The 25081-nt window shown below is 37.3% G+C and overlaps 3 protein-coding genes across 4 annotated transcripts; 2 read left to right on the top strand and 1 right to left on the bottom strand.

Moving 5' to 3' along the window:
* Positions 1-6205: 6205 nt before the first annotated feature.
* On the top strand, positions 6206-8004 carry LOC113710536 (wall-associated receptor kinase-like 1). Its single transcript, XM_027233591.2, has one exon. It carries the CDS (start codon positions 6345-6347, stop codon positions 7698-7700), a length of 1356 nt encoding a protein of 451 aa, XP_027089392.2. The 5' UTR covers positions 6206-6344; the 3' UTR covers positions 7701-8004.
* Positions 8005-16058: 8054 nt separating this feature from the next.
* Positions 16059-17687, top strand: LOC113710537 (wall-associated receptor kinase-like 1). The gene has a single exon (XM_027233592.2). The coding sequence runs from the start codon at positions 16129-16131 to the stop codon at positions 17395-17397; it is 1269 nt and encodes a 422-aa protein (XP_027089393.2). The 5' UTR covers positions 16059-16128; the 3' UTR covers positions 17398-17687.
* A 3207-nt stretch (positions 17688-20894) lies between these two features.
* Positions 20895-24274, bottom strand: LOC113710581 ((+)-neomenthol dehydrogenase-like). Of its 2 annotated transcripts, XM_027233676.2 has the most exons (6): positions 24125-24274; positions 23769-24015; positions 22827-22901; positions 21663-21842; positions 21261-21384; positions 20895-21134 (listed from the first exon to the last, which is right to left on the bottom strand). In XM_027233676.2, exons 1-6 carry the CDS (start codon positions 24154-24156, stop codon positions 21004-21006), a joined length of 789 nt encoding a protein of 262 aa, XP_027089477.1. In that variant the 5' UTR covers positions 24157-24274; the 3' UTR covers positions 20895-21003. The 2 variants fall into 2 exon arrangements, with proteins under 2 accessions (XP_027089477.1, XP_027089476.1); XM_027233675.2 differs by having other exon boundaries at positions 20895-21384.
* Between the last annotated feature and the right edge of the window lie 807 nt (positions 24275-25081).

The following is a 25081-nucleotide window of genomic DNA, read 5'->3' on the forward strand; positions in this document are numbered from 1 at the left end:
TCTGACACCGCGAGCCCCTCCCCCCGCCACCCCCTGCCCTTTCCTCTGCCAGCACGAGCCCCTCCCCCCGCCACCCCCTACCTTTTCCCCAGGTTCTCCCGCCATCCCCTGCCCTTTCCCCAGCTTCTCCCGCCACCTCCCCTGCCCTTTCCCCAGCGCGACCCCCTCTCCCCGCCACCCAGCGGACGACGCTGAAATAGTACCCCGGTTTCCGGTAGAAAGCATCGAGGAATTTGCGGAACTTGGAACACTTCGTCGCGGAGGATTTGCTCTTCTGCATCCAGTTGAATAAGGAAACCATCACGTTGAATTTGATGTTCAATTCCTCCATTCTGGACTTTTTTTTTCCCCTTTTTTTGCCTTTTCTAGGCTATGATTTTGCTTGTTCGGTTCTTGGGTGGTTTTATGTTCATTTTTTGTGTTTGAAAATGAAGGATTTAAAAACCGCCTGAAAGGGGAGGGGGAAGGGGGCGGGGGAGGCAGAGGGGAAGAGGGAGGGGGGAGGGAGAGAAAAAAAAAACTTTGTGTATGGCCGGAACTGGCCGCCTGAATAGTAACCGGCGCCGGAAGTGGTGGTGGAGGTGGTGGCCGGCGGAGGATGTGGTGGGTTGGGTGGGGGAGGAAAAAGAAGAAAAGTTGAAGGGAAAGTTTTTTGTGTATTTTTGAAGTGTGTAGGTAAAAAGTTTTGAGAAGTTTTTTGGGGTTCCTGTAGCAAAAGTTGTTAAAAAACTAGTAGGTAAAAAACTTGATAAAAAAACTTACTTCCAAACAGGCCCTGTGTGTGTTTGGATAGAGTATTATTTGAAATATTATTTAAAATAAATACTGTAGCACTTTTTGTGACATGATATATGTGAGATAAAAAGATAGTTGAGAATGTAAAAAAAGTATGTTAAAAAATATATTTATGATGTAAGTAAAATATTATTTACAAAAATGTAGTTACAAGATTAACCCGTTAATTTAAAACTAGTCAAAGTTGTGTGAGGCAGTCCCAATCTTTGATGCCCTGCTGCAATGTAGTAGCATAAAGATAGATAAGATGATAACATAGAGTGAAAGTTGTAAATTTATAGAGAAGTTATCTACAACAGGGTCAAGATATTTACCATGTACACAATAGGTGTTTTTAGCATAGGCTGTCTTTTTCTTTTTCTTTTTTTTGAAATGGGTAGGGGTAGGTGGGAGGAGAAAGGAAGTGCGATTTAGTATTTAAAAAAAGAAAAAAGAAAAAAAGGGTCCCCTTGGTCTCATGGCCACCAGGAGGGCTTTCAAGTCCCTTCTGAGGCATTAGTTAACAGATCAAATTCTTTTGTCAATATTAAATATCAGGAATTCCTGACTTCTCAAATTCAGTATGTGCTTTAGTGCATCCATCTGTTGCGGAAGCAACTAAATCCCTTCTGGTTCTAGTGGCCCTATTCCTTTCTTCCATAGTATAGGAGAAAATATAGGTGCAGAAAGTTACTAATTGACACCAAACAAAAAAAAAAGGAAGATTACATCAATTATCGCATTAATAAATTGGAGATCTCCTTTGCCTCAATATGTTTGTCATCCATGGTGCATCAAATGATTTGAAAATACAATTTGAAAGACTTAGGGTCTATTTGATAACATAAAAAAGTGCTGAAACTGAATCTTTTAAGACATTCAGATGTTTTGAGTGTTTGATAAATGAAAATCCACCTACTGAACTTATTAAAGAAAAATATATTCCATGTAGTCAGTGGAGATAGGCTGACACAAGGTCATGACCCCCAAGTGTTGAACCATTAAAAGAAAATATTTTTTTCAGCTCATTTGATATTTGGTAAGGTCAATAATCAGTTAATCAAAAAATTCTACCTCAAACTCTCAAATCTCCCCTTTTTCAAATTGCTTGGGATATTTAAAAAAAAATGGAACTTTTAGTAGGGGAGGGTAGAAATTGAGAAGCAAAGCTGGAGATCAGAATTTGAAATCAAAACTTCTAATTCCTGATATCTCGATTGTTTGTGAGAGTTTAATTTACTAAAGTTATATTGAAAAGAAACCAATTTGAATACTTTAGGCTATGACAAACAAGATATTAAACAGTTACAAGAATTGTAATTTGGTTCCCTTTGAACATCTGTTTTCAAGTTTAACGTGATATAGAAACTAAAACTCCAATATTCATTGTCTATACTATGGACCCCATACCTATTTAATTATTATTGGATTTTAAGGAAATAAAAAAGAACTAAAATATGATATTTATAAAGAAGAAATAACAATATAATAAAAAATAGGACAAAGAATGACAGGTGTCGAGCCTGTGCAATAATAAATACCTGCTTAAATAAAATATAATTTCTGTAGATAGTGATAAATAGAGTCGAATCCACAGGGACTAGGGTTAATTTATTTCTTTTAGAGTCCGAAGTATGGGAGGTTTTTGAAAATGAGAGTAACTAAATTACTTGGAATAAATTAAAACAAAATAAAATAACTACAACTCAAATAACTAATTATCACAATAAAAATAATAATGGACGAACTCTAGCCAAGAGACAACTTCGGAGATGGTTCACTTAATTCGATCACAGATGCAAGGATTATTCCAGTTACTATCTGATAAATTAGTTATAGTTGTCATACACGCGATAAACAATCAACTCTTCCTCAATTTGTCGATAGCCAAGGTACGACCGTTGACTATTTCTCTAATCAAGAAACAACCCTAGGTACGACCATAGAAGTTCAATTTCCTAATTGCATGAATAATTAGAAGAGCCTAATTCTAACCAATCAACACGCTACGAGGGTCTCTTTAAGTTAGCCTGTCTATCTCCCTGACACAAACCCAATCATGCCAGTTGCCACCAGTTTAGAATAATTAAACAATTACGGATTTAACTACCCTAATTGGCTTCAGGTTATTGAATTAATCTAGAATCCGGGCCCTGGATAATCGAATAATAAAACAACCATATGAACATAAAGCAGAAGATAGACGAATACCAGTGAATAATGGAAATAAATAAAAATTAATTCGATCTCACAAATTTAGTAGAACCAAGTCCTTCATTATTTCTCTACTAGACGAAGGGATTTAATTCATCCCTCGTCTAATGCTGCCGAAAAGAAAAGAAAAGTCGCAACTCCAGATGAAAGGAAAAGTCAAAAGCTCCTCCATCAAAGCAGTGCTCCTGACTTGCGCAGGAGCAACTACTAACAGACAGAAGACGGCCCAGTCAAAGTGTAAAGCCAAAATCCCTAAAGTAGTGCTAATTCCCTCTTTTTACATACGAGAATTGAAAATTAAGCCAAAAGCCCACAAGAGAAAAGTCAACAAAAGCAATCCAAAAGTGACCCTTCTCTGCGGCGGCCCACCAGCAAGAAGAAAACCCTCCAGCCGTCCTAGCCTTTGCGGTAATTACCAAATTGGGTTCCAGTGTTTCTTTTCCAAAATTGCCCCTGGATAAGCTCTATTACTTGGACTTCTTTTTGCCAAATTAGCACCAGTTATCATATTTTCGTTCTACTCCCTGAAATAAATACAAAATACTAAAAGTGAGTAGAATCTAATAATTAATCCACATCAGGTCAGGTAATAAGAAAAATTAATAATAAAATAAATGATAAAATTGCAACCTATCAAAGAGTGGCACGGAAAGTTGGACAAAAGATCCATTACGTTTCAATGAGTATTACTCCTAATTTAAATTCTTTGTGTGATATTAGTGGGATAAATCCCAAATAAACAAGTGAATCAGTCTCCTAAAGGGTTTGGTTTCCAAATTACAATACTAGTAAGTGGAAAGTAAATTAAGTTGTAAAAAACAAAATGGGGATTACGTTAGTCCATTCCATGACTAGAGTTAAAACAGATCCACAACAGATGTTGTACACGTTTCAAAACGCCCTCATTTGGAAGAAGACTCAACATCTACTGTTTCTCAATTTGGAGAAAGTTTTACCTCAGACACTTAGGAATTATAGATGCTAATATTCAATACTTTAATTAGCCATACATTCTCAATTTTAAGAAACTTCAACTCAGAGAATTAATAAATGTGCAAGTGGAAGTGGATTCCCAAGCATTGGTTCAGCTACTTAATTCTCCTACACAAGTAAACTGGCCTATATGTCTTATTTTAGTGCATGTCAAGCATTTAACAGGTCTCCTGGCAGCCTTTGTGATCCATATATTTCGAGAAGCTAATAGTGCAGTTGATGCATTGGCATCTATTGGAGGTAGTCAGCAACAAATTTTTAATTTCCTAATAGATCTTATGTTTTAATAAAATAAGGGCTGATATCCCTCCCCCGTATATCCCCGTATATGGGAGGCTTGTCCCGAAAAAAAAAAAAAAAAAACTCTGAGAATTAATAGGATGATAGGAGGCAGATTCTCTTTTTAATACATGGATAAATCATGTTTCACTTGACTTGAGGTTATAATTCGCTGGCAAGAATGGCTTGGCAAGTCAGTCTGGACTATTGAATGTCGACAAGTTGGACGTAGACATTTCACGTAAAAATATGTAAATCCTGCTGCCACCTTCCTAGCAATTGAAGAAATGCATTCTCTTAAACCAATTAAGTTCAGTTCTTCTGCTTAGTGAAAATTCCTCAAATGATTGCTTGTGTCATCCTTTTACTTTGCTTTAATGGCTACGTTTCTGACTTGACTCACTGACTTTTGCATCTAAATGCACCAATATGATAGTCGACAAAATCCCCCATGCTCCTACAGCCCTCTGCATTTGCAACATTTCAGACTTTATTCAGAAGTTAAGAAATAAATAATTTGGTACGAGTAATTGATGTTAATCTGTATGTTATTTGTGTTTCTTTACCTCATTGTCCAATCACTGGGGCGACACGATTTCCAGTGGAGAAGCCAGGATGCATTGATACCTATGGAGGAGTGACAATTCCCTACCCAGTTGGAATTGGTCTAGATTGTGCTCTCAATGAAGCATTCATCATAAGTTGTACTGATGTCTCTGGCGATTCCATCAACAGTTCAAAGCCGTATCTGGGGTGCTTTAACCTGGAAAAGGTCCCCAAGAAATTGTTGAGGTGCTGGAAGTGTCCCCGAGTGATCAAACAGTAACCATAAACTTACCCTTGCTCCAAGTTTGCTGGAGTGATTCATTTGATCCGGCCATTGCAGAAGGTTCCCTTGCTGAAGCTCCCTTCTCTGTTTCGAGAGAATGCAACAAGTGATGTTCCTGGCTGTGGAAATGCTCTCTTCAGACCGCGACTTGGCAGTCCAGAGATCTTGTCTGGTTGGTTGCACCTCAATGTGTGGCACCAACACACACATCAATTCCTTATCATAATCGGTTGCTGTCGCATCAATTCCTGTCAAGCAAGCATTCCCTACTATCTCAGCCAACACAGTTTTCAATTGCACGTAACGCTTTGCAGAGCTTTGCATCCAATACCTCTGCCTATGCCTTCTTGGAGGACCAGAACTGAAGTTGGAGAACCATGTACCCGGATCTCAATCCGACCAGCCAACCCGTTTCTGACCCAATTACCACCCTTATTTCCAATCATTTTTTACCTCGCATATATCATATCATATCGTAAAAAAGTATTACAATAATTATTTTAAATATATTTCAAAAAGTGTTACAGTAATTATTTCAAATAATATTTCAAACAATCTTGTATCCAAATAAGTGTTTAATGCATGTAGTATTCTTATCCGTATACATCTATCTTAGTGGATGTACGCATTTTGTTATTGAAATACATACAAATATTGTCATAGGTTTCTGTCAACAAAGAAAATATTACCGCAAGTATATCGATTTGTCAGAGCTGAATCCTGTTCCATTTTTAATACCATTTACACAGAGTCTTGCCAACTATGATTATAAGCTTTCAAGGAAGAACCCAACAGAAACGGATGAGGGGTCTCGCAAATTGAAACCTGTAATTTTATTACATCTGATGTACAATTTACACTAATGGATTTCAACTTGGTAGATTTCAACTGGTGATGCCGATGATCTGACAAAAACACCATAAAAATAACCTTGAATATAATTGGTAATTAGTGTAGGAAAAGAGATGGTTAAAAGAGTTAAGATCAGAAGAAGACTAAGAGGCCGGCCAAACAAGTTTTGACCACGGAAGTGGATTGTTCCATACTGGTTCCTTAAGTCGTCGATTACATCCAGCAATTGCGGTGGAGCATCCAGGAATACATCCAACAATTGCAGCGAAACATCGAGGAAGTTTCTAGTCAAAAAAATAGCCCGCATCCGATCTCAACTGATGTAGGCTTCTCCAAGGTAATTTGACTATTTCCCCTACGATATTTGATTAATTATAACATTTTGGTTCACCTATTTAGGCAGATGCTCTTTGATCAGTTCAATAATATCCCTATGCTAGTGAAAGATAAAACTTTGCTCTACTTCCCAATAATGAGTCCTCTCAAGTTATTCTTTCTGCTACTTCTCATCCTTGCGGTAGTCATAGTTACGTTATGTCTTTTGGGCATAAGGACTCCAAAGCTTCCTGCGGCTGCTGGGGTGACAATTGCAGTGTTTACTGGTTTTATCCTGCTACAGAAGAGACGCAATAAAAAGAAGAAGCAGGGCCATTTTGAACGAAATGGAGGTCTTCTATTGGAGAAACAATTATCTGCTGCAGATGGTGCTATTGAAAAAACAAGAATTTTCATTTCTAGGGAATTGGAGGCGGCCACTGATGGATTCAACGAAAGTCGAATACTTGGTCAAGGTGGCCAAGGTACAGTATATAAAGGGATCCTAGCCGATGGAAGAATTGTGGCAATCAAGAAGTCGAAGGTTGACGAAAGCCTGTTGGAGCAGTTCATCAACGAGCTCGTCATTGTTTCGCAAGTTAATCACAGGAATGTGGTAAAACTTCTGGGTTGTTGCTTGGAGACAGAAGTTCCTCTGCTTGTCTATGAATTTATCCCTAATGGAACCCTATTTAACCTCATTCAAAACGACAATGAGGCTGAATCCTTTCCTTTTACTTGGAGCTTGAGATTAAAAGTAGCCACAGAGGTAGCAGGAGCATTGGCATACCTACACTCGGGGCTTACAATTCCAGTCTTTCACAGGGATATCAAGTCCACCAACATATTGTTGGATGAAAAATACATAGCTAAAGTATCAGACTTTGGAGCTTCATTGTCCATTGCAATTGACAAAACCCACATGACTACTCGAGTCCAAGGGACTTTCGGCTACATCGATCCAGAATATTTCCTGTCGAGCCAAATTTCTGACAAAAGTGACGTTTACAGCTTTGGGGCGGTTCTTCTTGAGCTCCTGACAAGACAAAAGCCCATACCTTCCAGAGAAGAAGGAGAAGATGTCTATTTAGGGTTGGCACAAAGGTTTCTGACATCCATGGAAGAGAATTCTCTTCCAACGATTCTTGATCCTCAAATTATGGATCAAACAAATGAAAGGGAGGTAATTGCTGTTGCTAAACTTGCACAACGATGCATAGACTGGGATGGAAGGAGGAGACCAACTATGAAGGAAGTTTCCATCGAGTTGGAAAACATCAAAATGTGCAGATGGGGGTTAACTATTCAAGAAAATTATCAAAGTCCAAGTTGCACCAACGAAGAAGCTGTTGTGATGAGTGATGTTTACGACGCATGGACTATTGGAAGTGAGAACGTTAAGTCAACTTCAGATGCCTGCGCGGTATTGAACAATACAATCTAATTCAGCGCTGGCGGAAAAATGACAGGGCTGGAAAGGGCAGTCGTCCCCAAGAATTCCACAAAATGTTTGTGTGCACTGTGAACTTGGTGTTCAAGAAACAACTTCCGGTGATTATTTTCTCCTCTCCCCACCACCCCCCCCCCCCTTCCCCCGGGCCGGGGGCCCAAATTCTTCCCCCTTTTTTGTGGCAGAATGTACAGAGCTTTAGCGTCTATCTTTTTACTGATAACTTCATCAAGTAAAGTAGGAAAAGTTCGTTGACCATATCACAACATATTAATTCTGAAGCATGATGAAAGTAGGCAAGGATGTGTTTTGAAACTCTGACAAGTAACAACTCGGTCGAACTCAGGTTTCAGGATCAATGGAATGAACCAGTTAGGTTGGAGGTTAAATTGGATGACATCATAAACACGTCATAAATATATATTAATTATATATAATATAAATAATATATAAAAAAAATTCCTCTTAAATTGGTTGTTTGCAACTGTACATACATATTTGATGAATTTAGATTTAGTCCAAAAGAACTCCATTTAAAAAATTTTAAAAGTTATAAGTAAACAATATAATTTGAAAAATATAATGGATTAATTTAATGCTTTATTAAAATAATAAAGGGTCAAAATAAAATTATCTCAAAGTTTTAGGGTATTTAAAGTTAATAAATGCCAAACCTAATGTGTCCTCCTTGTTTGTCCCTTACTCAGCCGCCAGTTACTTTTCTTCTTTCATTTTTCCTTGTTTCTTCTCCGTTGTTTCTTTTGCTTTGTTCTCTTCTTTTATCACACACACATTAAAACTCTCTCTTGTTTTCATTATTTTCTTTCAGGTGAAAAAAAAAAAAAAAACCACTTCTGATTAAATGAACATAGAAAAGCCCTCCTATGATTTTAAAATATATAATTCGATACCTCGTAGATTGAAATAAACTGAGAAGGCGACAAATATTGTTAAAACTAATGTGTTTGTGGCACATGCGCTTGTTTTGCAACTAGTGATATCGAAAAATAGTTTTTTATAATAATTTTCAATTGATATACATATTCTACCTTATAGAAAAGCCCTCTGTGATTAACCCAACCTATAGAAAAACTCACTATAGATTTAAAACATATACGTTGGATTTGATCCGAAACTTTTAGGAAATATATTGAAAAGGGAGTAAAACTTCTTGAGAGAAATCAACCAATAGTCTTATGTACACTACTTTTAGGGTATAGTAAAAGTTTTAAATCTGGGTTTTTGCTATTATAATATTATCTCAGAGGGTATTTTTTAAGAATTTAAACTAAGGATTTCAATACATTTTCGTTATATAAGGTGAAGGAAAATTTTGCAAAATGGTTGCTTATATCTTTCTCAAACTCTCGAGTGGATAGCAGAACTAAATACTATGATACCAATACAAGATTTGTGAAAAGTGAAAGTAAAAATTGTCGAGATCGAAAAGGCTATCAAAAGGGATGTTGTACTTTACGTATGCAATGGATAATCGCGGGTTTTTTGTAATTATGATGTTATCCCATATACAGATATTAACGAAATCAGAACAATTGTTTTATGTGTGAAAGGGATGAATATTATATATATTTTTAGAACCATAGGGAACTTTTCTGTAAGTTGATTTAATCACAGGGGTTTTTTTGCATTTTACCCATATATATATTAGGGTATTTTTCTTACTTCGCCTACCCACATTAGTTTTGATGATTTCCATCGCATTTTTAGTTTAGTTCAAATCATGAGTTGTTGGATGCCATGTTTTGATACCATGAGAAGTTTTTATGTATATTCACTTAACCACAAGTGGTTTTTTTTTTTTTTTTTTTTATCCTTTTCTATTTCTCTCCTCTCTCTTCTCTTCCTTCTTTGCTCCTTTCTTTTTTTTTTTTTTTTTTTTACTTCTATTTGATTTGAAATCTTTCAAGAACTTAGAGAATGGAATTAAGATAATGGAATTTCTCTCCCAGGTTTGTAACTTCAATTCAGACTAGTTTTACTTCTTAGAGCTAGTTAACGATCAAAGGAAGGAAAAAAAAAAAAAAAAGAGAGTCCCGTATTTGAAATTGCACCTGAGGTGGGAATACATATGTCAATCGGTGAAGGCAGGATAAGAAAATGGAAAAAATCGGGCTTCAACCGGTTTGTCGGTTTCTGTTCAATCCCGATTTTTGACCAATTTTTAACAGACGGTATTTTAGTGAGACTCAGACCGGCTGCTTGGTCGATTTCCTGTTCAACTAATCTGAAAACACTTAAATATTTGGTAACAGGTCGTGTAAAACCTCGAGCAAGACCTGACTGTTTGTTGACGAATTGACACTACCTAATTTGTTTAAGTTTTACGCATGTTACACAACAATAGACGTTGTACCATGAAATACTCTATTTTACAAGATTAACCCGTTAATTTAAAACTAGTCAAGTTGCCTTCACACGTTGTGTGAGGCAGTCCTAATCTAAAGATGATAACATAGAGTGAAAGCTGTACATTTATGGAGAAGTTGTCTACCAGCCGGGTCAAGATATTTACAATGTGCAAAATAGTAGTAGTGTGTTTTTATCAAACACTTAAGGCTGCATTTGATAAAACTGAAATCTGAACTTTGAAATGTGAAGTCTGAAGTTTAAATCTGTTAAGTTATTAAATTATTAAGTATTACATTTGACACATTTGAATATATATATATATATATATATCACATTCAGTGATAGATGAACAGATTATCACTTATTTTTTGAAGTAAATTTTATCTAAAAAATTCAGTAACACATAATTAATTCAAATGTTCAATTTTTTATTACCAAACGCGTATAAACATATGAATACATTAAATTTCAGTCTGTCCTTTGTGTCCGCCAGACCCAGCAAAGACTCTGGGCCATTTTCGGAAGAGCTACAGGCTTGGAAAGTAGTCGTTTTTGTCGGCTGGGTACTAGAAATATTTGTGGGCTTGGCACTAGAAATATATTCGCGTAGTCAATAGAGATGGGCTGGCACACGGTCGTGAACCAAGTATTAAACAATTAAAAGAAAAGATTAATCAGTTAGTCACAAAAAAAAAAAAAAAAATTCTACCTCAAACTCTCAAATATTCCCATTTACAAATTGCTTGGGATATTTTTAAAAAAATAGTAGGGGAGGGTAGAAATTGAGAAGTAGCAACGGAGACAGGAATTTGAAATCAAAACTTCTAATTCCCTATATCTCAATTATCTGTGATAGCTTAATTTACTAAAATTATATTGAAAAGAAACCAATTTGAATACATTAGGCTATGACAAACAACATATTAAACTGTTACAAGAATTGTAATTTGGTTCCCTTTGAACATCTGTTTTCAAGTTTAACGTGATATAGAAACTAAAACTCCAATATTCATTGTCTATACTATGGACCCCATACCTATTTAATTATTATTGGATTTTAAGGAAACAAAAAAGAACTAAAATATGATATTTATAAAGAAGAAATAACAATATAACAAAAAGTATGACAAAGAGTGACACGGAAAGTTGGACAGAAGATCCATTACGTTTGAATGAGTATTACTCCTAATTTAAATTCTTTGTGTGATATTAGTGGGATAAATCCCAAATAAACAAGTGAATCAGTCTGCTAAAGGGTTTGGTTTCCAAATTACAATACTAGTAAGTGGAAAGTAAATTAAATTGTAAAACGAAATGGGGACTACGTTAGTCCATTCCATGACTAGAGTTAAAACAGATCCACAACTGATGTTGTATACCTTTCAAAACGCCCTCATTCGGAGGAAGACTCAACATCTACTGTTTCTCAATCTGCAGAAAGTTTAACCTCAGACACTTGGGAATTATAGATGCTAATATTCAAGACTTTAAGTAGCCATACATTCTCAATTTTAAGAAACTTCAACTCAGAGAATTAATAAAATGTGCAAGTGGAAGTGGATTCCCAAGCATTGGTTCAGCTACTTAATTCTCCTGCACAAGTAAGCCGGCCTATATGTCTTGTTTTAGTACGCGTCAAGCATTTAATAGGTCTCTTGGCAGCCTTTATTGTCCATATATTTCGAGAAGCTATTGGAGGTAGTCTGCAACAAATTTTTAATTTCCTAATAGATCTTATGTTTTAATAAAATAAGGGCTGATATCCCTCCCCCGTATATTCCCGTATATGGGGTTGTAAAAAAAAAAAACTCAGAGAATTAATAGGATGATTGGAGGTAGATTTTTTTTAATATATGGATAAATCATGTTTAATTACTTGACATGAGGTTATAATTTGCAGGCAAGAATGGCTTAGCGAGTCAGTCTGGAGTTCTGGACTATTGAATGTTGACAAGTTGGGCGTAGACATTTCACGTAAAAATATGTAAATCCTGCCACCTTCCTAGCAATTGAAGAAATGCATTCTCTTAAACCAATTCAGTTCAGTTCTTCTGCTTAGTGACAATTCCTCAAATGATTGCTTGTGTCGTTCTTTTACGTTGCTTTCTTTAATGGCTACGTTTCTAACTTGACTCATACTGGCTTTTGCATCTGAATGCATCACTATGATAGTCGACAAAATCCCTTATGCTCCTACAGCCCTTTGTATTTGCAACATTTCAGACTTTATTCAGAAGTTAAGAAACAAATAATTTGGTATGAGTAATTTGAGGTTAATCTGTATGTTATTTGTGTTTCTTTATGTTGGGAAAGGGTACTAGGCACGCAATATCAGAGTTAACCTAAAATAAATTACTCTTTCTCCAAATACTAGTTAAAATAGGAATAATGCCAGCAGTGGTACTAAAATGCAGAAAAATAAAAAGCACAGGACACCAAAAATTTTTACGTGAAAAACTCAAATTGAAAAAAATCACGAGACCTAGTCCAGTAAAAAATCTCCACTATCACAATAATGGGAATACATAGGTTTATTCGAAATATTCGGATGACAATAATATTACCAATATCAAGCAAGCGAAATTACTACAAAATCACTCCCAAAAATTACAACTATCAAAGAAGTGAGTTTAGAAAGGTGTTACCAAACGAAAAGGAAATCTGAAATCTGAACCGGTAGATGAGTAGAACTTGATGAGAGGATTGCGTGCATAAAATTTCGTCTCAATGAGATTTTGAATCATCCTCCAATCAAGACCTTGAACTCTCTCTATCTCTCTAGCTGCTTTACTTTTTTCTCTCTCTTCAATTTTTTCTGCCGACTAGCAAAAGTGACGACTGACTCTTTTTTTCTTCCTTTTAAGAATGAAACCTACGGCTTTGTTTTCTAAATCCTGCCACCTTCCTAGCAATTGAAGAAATGCATTCTCTTAAACCAATTCAGTTCAGCTCTTCTGCTTAGTGAAATTCCTCAAATGATTGCTTGTGTCATTCTTTTACTTTGCTTTAATGGCTACGTTTCTAACTTGACTCACAGACTTTTGCATCTAAATGCATCAATATGATAGTCGATAAAATCCCCTATGCTCCTACGGCCCTCTGCATTTGCAACATTTCAGACTTTATTCAGAAGTTAAGAAATAAATAATTTGGTATGAGCAATTTGAGCTTAATCTGTATGTTATTTGTGTTTCTTTACCTCATTGTTCAATCACACGATTTCCAATGGCGAAGCCAGGGTGCATTGATACCTATGGACGAGTGACAATTCCCTACCCATTTGGAATTGGTCCAGATTGTGCTCTCAATGAAGCATTCACCATAAGCTGTACAAATGTCTCTGGCGATTCCATCAACAGTTCAAATTCAAAGCCGTATCTGGGGTGCTTTAACCTGGAAAAGGTTCCCAAGAAATTTGTGAGGTGCTGGAAGTGTCCCTGAGTGATCAAACAGTAACCATAAACTTACCCTTGCTCCAAGTTTGCTGGAGTGATTCATTTGATCCGGCCATTGCAGAAGGTTCCCTTGCCGAATCTCCTTTCTTTGTTTCCAGAGAATGCAACAAGTGATGTTTCTTGGCTGTGGAAATGCTCCCTTCAGACCGAGACTTGGCAGTCCAGAGATCTTGTCTGGTTGCACCTCAATGTGTAGCACCAACAACATAACCGGTTGCTGTCGCATCAATTGCTGTCAAGCAAGCATTCCTTGCTACTCAGCCAATTCAGTTTTCAATTGCGCGTAACGCTTTGCAGAGCGTTGCATCCAATAACTGTGCTTATGCCTTCTTGGAGGACCAGAACTGAAGTTGGAGAACTATGCGGACCCTCCAAAATTGCCTTTGAGATATGCTCCTGCTGCGTGGTCCTGGCCCCTAAACTATTCTGATATTGATTCCATCTCAGGTTGCAATCCTAAAAGAAGTCCCTTTTGAATTACAATCCAGAACCATTTTCACTTATCAGTGTGAATGCAAAAGCTTGGGGAATGCAACTTGGTTCTATGAAGTAAACACGTATCTAGATTTTAGATGGTGGTTGCCAACATGGTAAGCTGTAAAGAGATGGTTGACTTTATTATTTTGGCCTTCTTGCTTGTGCTTACTTCTTCTGCTCCAATTGATCCTCCTTGTGGACATTAGTCTAATACCTTTTTTCTTTTTTTTTTGAGTGATTGCTTGCTTCTTTGGTCGAAGCCAACTCCCAAATCAAGGGAAGGCGTAAAGAAATAGTTGATATTGTTGGTAACCCACCCTAGATCCCCTTCTTGCCACCATTTTGTAAATATTTAGGACAAATTTCACTTTACCCCCTGTGATTTAGCCTTTTTTTACATAACCCCCCTATGATTTCAAAAGTTAAACATAACCCCTCGTGGTTTGGATTAAAGTATCAAAATGACGGAATGATCATTCCTAACGGAGTTACCTAAAATGTCAAAAATACTCTTATGTAAAGTTAAAATGATTTATTAACCAAGGGGGGTTATGCATATATTTTGAAAATCATAAGGGGGTTATATGGTAAAGTATTAAACCATAAGGGGATTATATGATAAAATATAAAAATCATACTGGGTTAGTGTATCATGTATTTATAAGGGTAATTTCAACATTTTTAAAAGTTCCATTACGAATAACTATTTCCTTCACTTTGACACTTTAATCCAAACTATGAGGGGGTTATGTATAGTTTTTGAAACCATAGAGGGGTTGTGTAAAAAAAAAAAATTAAACCACATGGGGGTCAACTCTTATGGGGCCCGACTAATTCCCTGTGGCCCGGGCCTTGGCGCCCCAACCCGATCCAAGCACGGTAAGTGCGCGGAGGAATCCAGCAGCGCAGGGACTCGAACCTAGGACCTAGAGGTACACCAGGGGAGGTACTGCCGCTGTACCATTCACGCGGGGCTAATGTTCTTCCATTCAATTGATGGTATTTCTAGAGAACGTATTGCACACGTTAGTGCTATTGAAAGAATGTAACAGCAACATTTTTCTGCGGATGCTATTGAAAGAACACATCTCGTTAGTGCTAAGAAATTGAGCAAGGCTATTGATGCATTCAATGGAAGTCGAATACTTAGGCAGGGTGGTCAAGGTACAGTGTATAAAGGGATGTTAACTGATGGAAAGATTCGCAATCAAAAAGGTTGAAATGTTACTGACAGTCACTTTGAGGATTTCGTCAATGAGGTGGTAATTCTGTCACAAGTCAGTCATAGGAATGTGGTAAAACTCCTAGGTTTGTCGTTTGTTTATAGAAGTTCCCCTACTGGTTAATGAATTCATCCCCAACCGAAGCCTTTATAATCTCATGCATAATCAGAGTGATGATGATTTCCCCTTCACTTATAACTCGAGAATAAGAATAGCCATAGAGATAGCAGGGTCACAGGCATATCTACATTCTGAAATTTCAGTTCCCATCTTGCACAGAGATGTGAAATCAAGCAAGATACTTTTTGGATAAATATGTATAGCCAAAGCATCTGACTTGGGAACTTCGAGATCTATCGAAGTTGATTAAACTTATTTACCTACACGAGTTAGAGGGATTTTTGTGTATCTGGATCCAGAATTCTTTCAACAAGCCAATGTACTGAGAAAAGTGATCTCTTGAGTTTTGGAGTTGTTTTTATTAAAGCTAATAACAACACAAAAGCCAAGTCATCGATGGTTAATTAGTGTAGGAAAAGAGATGGTTAAAAGAGTTAAGATGACAAGAAGACTAAGAGGCCGGCCAAACAAGTTTTGAACACAAGTGGATTGTTCCATACTGGTTCATAAAGTCGTCGATAACATACAGCAATTGCAGTGGAGCTTCCAGGAGTACATCCAACAATTGCAGTGAAACATCGAGGAAGTTGCTAGTGGAAAAAATAGCCCACATCTGATCTCAACTGATGTAGACTTCTCCAAGGTAATTTGACTATTTCCCCTACGATATTTGATTAATTACAACATTTTGGTTCACCTATTTAGGCAGATGCTCTTCGATCAGTTCGATAATATCCCTATGCTATTGAAAGACAAACTTTGCTCTACTTCCCAATAATGAGACCTCCCAAGTTATTCTTTCTGCTATTTCTCATCCTCGTAGTAGTCACAGTTCCATTATATTTTTTGGTATCGATTACAAGTGTTGCTGTGGCTGCTGGGGTGACAATTGCAGTGTTTACTGGTCTTGTCCTGCTACAGAAGAGACGCAATAAAAAGAAGAAGCAGGGCCATTTTGAACGAAATGGAGGTCTTCTATTGGAGAAACAATTATCTGCTGCAGATGGTGCTATTGAAAAAACTAGAATTTTCATTTCTAGGGAATTGGAGGCGGCCACTGATGGATTCAACGAAAGTCGAATACTTGGTCAAGGTGGCCAAGGTACAGTATATAAAGGGATCCTAGCCGATGGAAGAATTGTGGCAATCATGAAGTCGAAGGTTGACAAAAGCCTGTTGGGGCAGTTCATCAACGAGCTCGTCATTGTTTCGCAAGTTAATCACAGGAATGTGGTAAAACTTCTGGGTTGTTGCTTGGAGACAGAAGTTCCTCTGCTTGTCTATGAATTTATCCCTAATGGAACCCTATTTAACCTCATTCAAAACGACAATGAGGCTGAATCCTTCCCTTTTACTTGGAGCTTGAGATTAAAAGTAGCCACAGAGGTAGCAGGAGCATTGGCATACCTACACTCGGGGCTTTCAATTCCGGTCTTTCACAGGGATATCAAGTCCACCAACATATTGTTGGATGAAAAATACATAGCTAAAGTATCAGACTTTGGAGCTTCATTGTCCATTCCAATTGACAAAACCCACATGACTACTCGAGTCCAAGGGACTTTCGGCTACATCGATCCAGAATATTTCCTGTCGAGCCAAATTACTGACAAAAGTGACGTTTACAGCTTTGGGGTGGTTCTTCTTGAGCTCCTGACAAGACAAAAGCCCATACCTTCCAGAGAAGAAGGAGAAGATGTCTATTTAGGATTGGCGCAAAGGTTTCTGAGATCCATGGAAGAGAATTCTCTTCCAACCATTCTTGATCCTCAAATTATAGATCAAACAAATGAAGAGGAGGTCATTGCTGTTGCTAAACTTGCACAACGATGCATAAACTGGGATGGAAGGAGGAGACCAACTATGAAGGAAGTTTCCATCGAGTTGGAAAACATCAAAATGTCGAGAGGAGATTTAACTATTCAAGAAAATTATCAAAGTCCAAGTTGCACTGACGAAGAAGCTGTTGTGATGTGTGATGTTACCACACATGGACAATCGGAAATGAGAACGTTAAGTCAACTTCAGATGCCTACGCGGTATTGAACAATCAGCGCTGGCGGGAAAATGACACGGCTGGAAAGGGCAGTCGCCCCTAAGAATTCCACAAAATGTTTGTATGCACTGTGAGCTTGGTGTTCAAGAAACAACTTCCTGTGGTTATTTTCTTCCCCTCCTTCTTTCCCATTTTTTTGTGGGACAATGTACTGTGCTTTAGCGTCCATCAGTGTGTTTGGATAGAGCATTATTTGAAATAATTATTGTAACGCTTTTTGTAACATGATGAATGTAAGATAAAAATGTGGTTAAAAATATAAAAAAATATGTTAAAAATATGTTTATAATGTAAGCGAAATATTATTTATAAAAATGTAATTACAAGACTAACCCGTTAATTTAAAACTAGTCAAGTTGCCATCACACGTTGTGTGAGTCAGTCCCAATCTTTGATGCCCTGCTGCAATGTAGTAGCATAAAGATAGATAAGATGATAACATAGAGTGAAAGTTGTAAATTTATAGAGAAGTTATCCGCAGCAGGGTCAAGATATTTACCATGAACAAAATAGAGGTGTTTTTAGCATAGGCTGTCTTTTTTTTTTACTTGGATAAATCATGTTTCACTTGACTTGAGGTTATAATTTGCTGGTAAGAATGGCTTAGCAAGTCAGTCTGGACTATTGAATGTTGACAAGTTGGACGTAGACATTTCACGTAAAATATCTAAATCCTGCCACCTTCCTAGCAATTGAAGAAATGCATCTTAAACCAATTCAGTTCAGCTCTTCTGCTTAGTGAAAATTCCTCAAATGATTGCTTGTGTCATTCTTTTACTTTGCTTTAATGGCTACGTTTCTAACTTGACTCACAGACTTTTGCATCTAAATGCACCACTATGATAGTCGACAAAATCCCCCATGCTCCTACAGCCCTCTGCATTTGCAACATTTCAGACTTTATTCAGAAGTTAAGAAATAAATAATTTGGTATGAGCAATTTGAGCTTAATCTGTATGTTATTTGTGTTTCTTTACCTCATTGTCCAATCATTGGGGCGACACGAATTCCAATGGCGAAGCCAGGATGCATTGATACCTGTGGAGGAGTGACAATTCCCTCCCTCTTTGGGATTGGTCCTGATTGTGCTCTAAATGAAGCATTCACCATAAGCTGTACTAATGTCTCTGGCGATTCCATGAGCAGTTCAAAGCAGTATCTGGGGTGCTTTAACCTGGAAAAGGTTCCCAAGAAATTGTTGAGGTGCTGGAAATGTCCCTGAGCGATCAAACAGTAACCATAAACTTACCCTTGCTCCAAGTTTGCTGGTGTGATTCATTTGATCGGGCCATTGCAGAAGGTTCCCTCGCCGAAGCTCCTTTCTTTGTTTCCAGAGAATGCAACAAGTGATGTTTCTTGGCTGTGGAAATGCTCTCTTCAGACCGAGACTTGGCAGTCCAGAGATCTTGTCTGGTTGCACCTCAATGTGTGGCACCAACAACATAACCGGTTCCTGTGCCATCAATTCCTGTCAAGCAAGCATTCCCTGCTACTCAGCTAATACAGTTTTCAATTGCACGTAACGCTTTGCAGAGCTTTGCATCCAATACCTGTGCTTATGCCTTCTTGGAGGACCAGAAACTGAAGTTGGAGAACTATTCGGACCCTCCAAAATTGCCTTTGAGATATGCTCCTGATGTGTGGTCCTTGCCCCTAAACTCTTCTGATATTGATTCCATCTCAGGTTGCAATCCTAAAAGAAGTCCCTTTTGAATTACAATCCAGAGCCATTTTCACTTATCAGTGTGAATGCAAAAGCTTGGGGAATGCAACTTGGTTCTATGAATTAAACCCATATTTAGATTTTAGATGCTGCTTGCCAACATGATAAGCTGTAAAGAGATGGTTGAGTTTATTAGTTTGGCCTTCTTGCTTGTGTTCACTCCTTCTGCTCCAATTGATCCTCCTTTTGGACATTAGTCTAATACCCTTTTTTTTTTGGTGATTGCTTGCTTCTTTGGTCGAAGCCAACCCCCAAATCAAGGGAAGGCGTGAAGAAATAGTTGATATTGTTGCTAACCCACCCTAGATCCCCTTCTTCCCTTCCTTTTGTAAATATTTAAGTGACCATGGCAATGTTCTTCCATTCAATTGATGGTATTTCTAGAGAACGTATTGCACATGTTAGTGCTATTGAAAGAATGTTACAGCAACATTTGTCTGAAAGTAAAGGAAGTGAATGAAGAATGTCACAGAAACATTTTTCTGCGGATGCTATTGAAAGAACACATCTCGTTAGTGCTAAGAAATTGAGCAAGGCTATTGATGGATTCAATGGAAGTCGAATACTCAGTCAAGGTGGCCAAGTTACAGTGTATAAAGGGATGTCAACTGATGGAAAGATTAGCAATAAAAAAGGTTGAAATGTTACTGACAGTCACTTTGAGGATTTCGTCAATGAGGTGGTAATTCTGTCACAAGTCAGTCATAGGAATGTGGTAAAACTCCTAGGTTGTCGTTTGCTTATAGAAGTTCCCCTACTGGTTTATGAATTCATCCCCAACCGAAGCCTTCATAATCTCATACATAATCAGAGTGATGATGATTTCCGCTTCACTTATAACTTGAGACTAAGAATAGCCATAGAGATAGCAGGGTCACTGGCATATCTGCATATTCTGAAATTTCAGCTCCCATCTTACACAGAGATGTGAAATCAAGCAACATACTTTCTGGATAAATATATATATATAGCCAAAGTATCCGACTTGGGAACTTCGAAATCTATCAATGTTGATAAAACTTACTTACCTACATGAGTTAGAGGGATTTTTGGGTATCTGGATCTAGAATACTTTCAATCAAGCCAATGTACTGAGAAAAGTGATCTCTTGAGTTTTGGAGTTGTTTTTGTTAAGCTAATAACAAGACAAAAGCCAATACCTTCCAAAGAAATAGAAGAAGATTTTAGGAGTCTGGCAGACAGTTTTTAAAAAAATCCATGAATCCGAATTCTCTGAAAACAATCCTTGATCGTCAACTTGTAGACGAGAGAACGAAGAAGAGGCTATTCTTGTTGCTAAACTTGCCCAAAGATGCTTAAACTCAAGTCAGGAGAGAAGACCAACTATGAAGGAAGTAGCTATTGAGTTGGAAGCCATTAAAATATCCAAAAGGGATTCAACTATCCAAGCAAATTATCATAGTCCAAGTTGCATGGACGAAGGATCTGTACTGACTTCTGATATGCATCATACACTGACAATTGAGAGTGAGAGCATTTCTGGTACAGATGATACATGGACAACTGGAACTGAGACCATTAGGTCAGATTCAAGTGTCAAACCCTTAGATGTCTAGTGCAGTCGAATTCAGAACTCATAATCATTGACTCTGAGCATATAACCTGCTATGGAGTGGCATCTTGGTTAAGCAATTTGGATGAGTAATCTGTCAGCAGTGAAAGAACCATTTGAACCTGGATAAAGCAGGATTTGAGCAAAACCAAAATTTGTAGGCATCATTAGCTAGGTCTTAGAGCTCAATATGCAGCAAAATGATACTATTTGTAAACCGATGAGCTAAAGTACGTACTTTACCATAAGTTGTATAGTAAGATAATACATCATCTTCATTTCAAGTGTTCCTTCAATACTTTATTCAAAAGAAGAAACTTCATTTCGAACAAAGAACAAACCAGAAGAACCATCATCAGGCAGCAGAGCTAGTCTTACTGGACTTTCAGCACCTTCTTCAACAGTTAAATGACCAGTATTGAAGTTTACATCTGTTTTTACAAAACCAGGACAAACACAATTTATACGAAACTTTGGGTGCTTTTTAGCAAGAACCCTAGTATATGCATTCATAGCTGCCTTTGAAACTGTATATGCTGACATAGATGGAGGCCAACCTTTTGCTTTAAGTGAACCCTCCTTAAAATCCTTGAGAAATTCATTCACCACCTCATCCACTCTCTCCTCTGTAAGGTTTCCAGAATCATTTAGTACTCCTTTAGCCCATTCACTGGGTATGTGCTGAAACATGATCAAATGAGTCAAGAGCATATTTCCATTAACCATAAGACATGAAAAATGAAAGTATGAAACAGAAAGAGATCATCTTTAAAGACACAGCACGTTTGGCCAAGGTACAACATTAGCATTGTCTCAACAACTTAGGCAAGTATGACATTTTAGTTTGTCAGGTCTAGTCAATGCATCTGTATCCTGTTTCCAACTAAGCTTGGTGTAAAACAGCACTCATTTTAGGTCCTAAATTTCATATGCAAGAACACAATCTGAGATTTTAGTACCTTTAACTTTCCCATTGACGAAGAAACATTTACGATCCTTGGTGAATCAGATAAGTAAAGGAGAGGAAGAAATGCTTCAATCATTCTTTTTGCACCATAGTAGTTTGTCTGCAGACATTCTACTGCCAAGTCATATGTCTCAGTCAAGATGCCATTCCAATCTATATGTGATCCATCAGGCTGCATGATTGAAGGTAATCAGCACTTCAACAACTAACTAAAGTGAAGGGCAATTATTCAACTACTTGCTATGTATTTGCACAATTCAACTTATTCAGAAGGGAGGGATTCCTGCAAAGTTACTGTTTTTTTGTTTTCCAGAAGATAGCATTGCCAACACATGGCTAGTGTAAACAGAAAAACTTAGGAGAAGAACACAAGATAACTGTAATGGTGATAAAACATTACTCTGCAAATAAGGTTGAATGATTATGAACATTACACACATCATCAAACTTATTAGTTAGAAAAATGCATCACAATGTGTAACCATAGGTATGTGCACATATAAGTACATCAAAACACAAAAGAGAAATCGGTTTCACAGTTTGGGTTGTGGCAATTAAAGATGACCTTTGCAGGTCAAAAGGCTTCAAACTTGATCTTTTCCTAGAAGATATTTGGTACGAAGAGCTCTGATTTGCAAATCCTAATTGATTATTGCAAAGTTAGAACTAATGAATTCATCTCTTTTCAAACAAAATGCAACTTCGGCCAAGGAAAATGTTGCTCGCAACTGGACAATTGTAATGCTAATACTATCCAGAGGAAGCAATTACAGACAATATTGGAACCAGAATACTCTGAATTGATAATGAATTCTAAAAACATTTACACTTTCAGCCTTCAGTTTTCAGCAGCAAGTATGAAACAATCATTAACTCCAAAACTAGGGTACCATAACCTTGTTATTATTCTACAGAAGCTCTAACATGCAGCTGTAAACATAAGTAGCTTCCCATGGGTGCTAAGAATCATGACTAAGTATGAATAATCATTGCCTGATGCAGATGAAGTAAATCAACATAAATCAATAGCTGTAAATTTCAAGCATCCATTCCAAGGGCTGAAGTCCTCATTAGCTACAATTTCAACATGCATAGTCTATCATGAACTTAGCATCAAAAAATGCCAATTAGAAGCTAACAGTCAGAAATGACTCACTCCACCAGATCCATATCCAGAAGCTCTTAAAGCATCAACATCTACATCAACTCCACCAATCCCTGCATTATTCACCTGGAACACAAAAGCTTATATATGAGTGTCCTATTGATGTTCTAAGTCACAATTCTCGAACTGTAAAAAAGTGAAAAAGTAGATTTTTAGTGCACAGATCTCATTTCCCAACTTCCTGTAAACCCCACCATTTTCTTGCTTCCCAAGAGGAAGAAACTTTCATACACAAGATCATCCCTAAAACAACAGCAGTCAAAAAGACCATTTTTAGTTTTTAACCTGGGGCAATGCTGAAAGAAGTCAAGTTACAAGACTGCAGGGTTGTTACAAAAAGTTACTAAAACATTAAGGTTCTCAACCATGTAGAAGCTAAGTAGACCTCCAAAAAGAGCAGAAGATTATAACAGAAAATGAAGCCAAAGTATTTCGTGCATCCTGTTTTTGTTCGCTAAGATGCCACTACACCAACTTGACAATGCAATTTCATCTTCTTCCCAATAATATCTGCAATTTTATGTCTTCGAACGTAAAGCAATTCATTACGACGATTGCAAAAAATTCGCTATATAAGAGTTCATATCTGCTGATATACACATGAAATGAACCAATTATACGCTTTCAGTAGCAAAAGATTGTCAGAAATTTGGATGCAGACACTAATTTCAAAACCAAGGCATCCAATCCAAAACCTTTTAGAGAATGACTGGGATTATATAAGTACTTAAGCACCAAAAAAAGGCCTAAATAAGGCCCAAGATTGCAAGAATGATTAATATCAAGCTCTTTGATTCAGATTTTGTTAGGTGATTCACCAAGATACTTTTCTTGTACGAAAGTCTGGATTTTTTCCCTTCATCTAGCAAGCAGAGAAAGCATTTTCAGTCGGAAACTACACAGTTTTCAGAATTGGAGCAACTTAATTATTACCAGAATATCAAGTCTTCCATAATGTATTCTGATGAATTCAGCAAGAGATGCAATACTTGAAGGATCAACCACATCAAGCTGATGAAAAACTATATTGTCAAAGAAATCAAGCCCTTTAAAACTCTCAATAGCTTCAAGTCCCCTCTTCAAATTTCTAGCAGTCAATACCACTGTGATTCCATTAGAAGCTAACTGCCTGCAAATTCCATAGCCAATCCCTTTATTTGCCCCTGTCACAATTGCATATCTGCAAGAAAAAGATTAATAACAAATCAAAAAAGAACCAAAAGTTGGTTCTTGATGAAGAATGAACTTGGAGACAGCCCAATTCTTATACGAATTCATAGGACGTTTACCTTTTTTTTGAAGAACTAATTTCTTCTGCCATGGCTGATAAGTTGGAAGAGTGGGCACTGGCCAGGAGGACTTAGAATATTACCTTTCCCTCAATTTGATGGATAAGGAATAGTCACATTTCTCGTTGACTTTTCTTGCAAAAAAAAAAAAAAAAATTGCACCTTTAATCAGTACGAGGAGTTGGCGTAAATTTGGGCTGGTGTTTCTGTCACGCTTTTACGAGTAAGTAACAAGCATCTGAAGTCGTGAGTTTTCTATGGCTACAGATATCAGTGAAGCACAAAGGCGTGACAGAAGGTTTACATGGAGTTTGTCCCCGGGTTTATAGCGTGGGGGCTAAGGTGTTGTATGCGTAATTGTTTCGAGGATCCATTTTTTTTTTATCGAAAATCAATTTGATTGCATTAACTTGATATCACAAGGTTTGATACAACACTCCTACTTTCTTTGTAATCGTTTTGTACACTCTCTTGGAGCCACATGGAAAAATTTTACTTCTCATTCAGCATTCATAACTAGTTGAACAATCAACTTTGCTAACCTATGTGCGCACTTGTTTCGAGGATCCAAATTGAACCCCTTTGATTGGTAAGCATGCGATCTTCTCTCTCCTATGAGTTCTCTTTCTCTCTCTACTAGAGCTTTTCCCCCCAATAGTGGGAGCCAAAACTTTCCAACTCTGCAAACTTTTCAAACTTTCAAAAACCCAAAAACAGAGTCTCAGACAAGGAGCAAACAATTAGATACTTTGCAACCAATCAAGGCGAATTTGTCCGCATTTCCAAACAATAACAGTTGTAAGTGCTGATTGTTGTCAGTACAGGAGCTTGCCCAGGTTCCAGGAGCTTCGGACAACTTAAATACAAGCTGGTCGGAGCTAAGAAGATGGAACGTCACAGTACAGAAATTTGCAGCCATAAATGCATGCTTGCTTAAAGCCAGGGTTTCACTTAGGT

This window comes from Coffea arabica, chromosome 9e (genome assembly GCF_036785885.1).
Source record: "Coffea arabica cultivar ET-39 chromosome 9e, Coffea Arabica ET-39 HiFi, whole genome shotgun sequence".
NCBI lineage: Eukaryota > Viridiplantae > Streptophyta > Magnoliopsida > Gentianales > Rubiaceae > Coffea > Coffea arabica.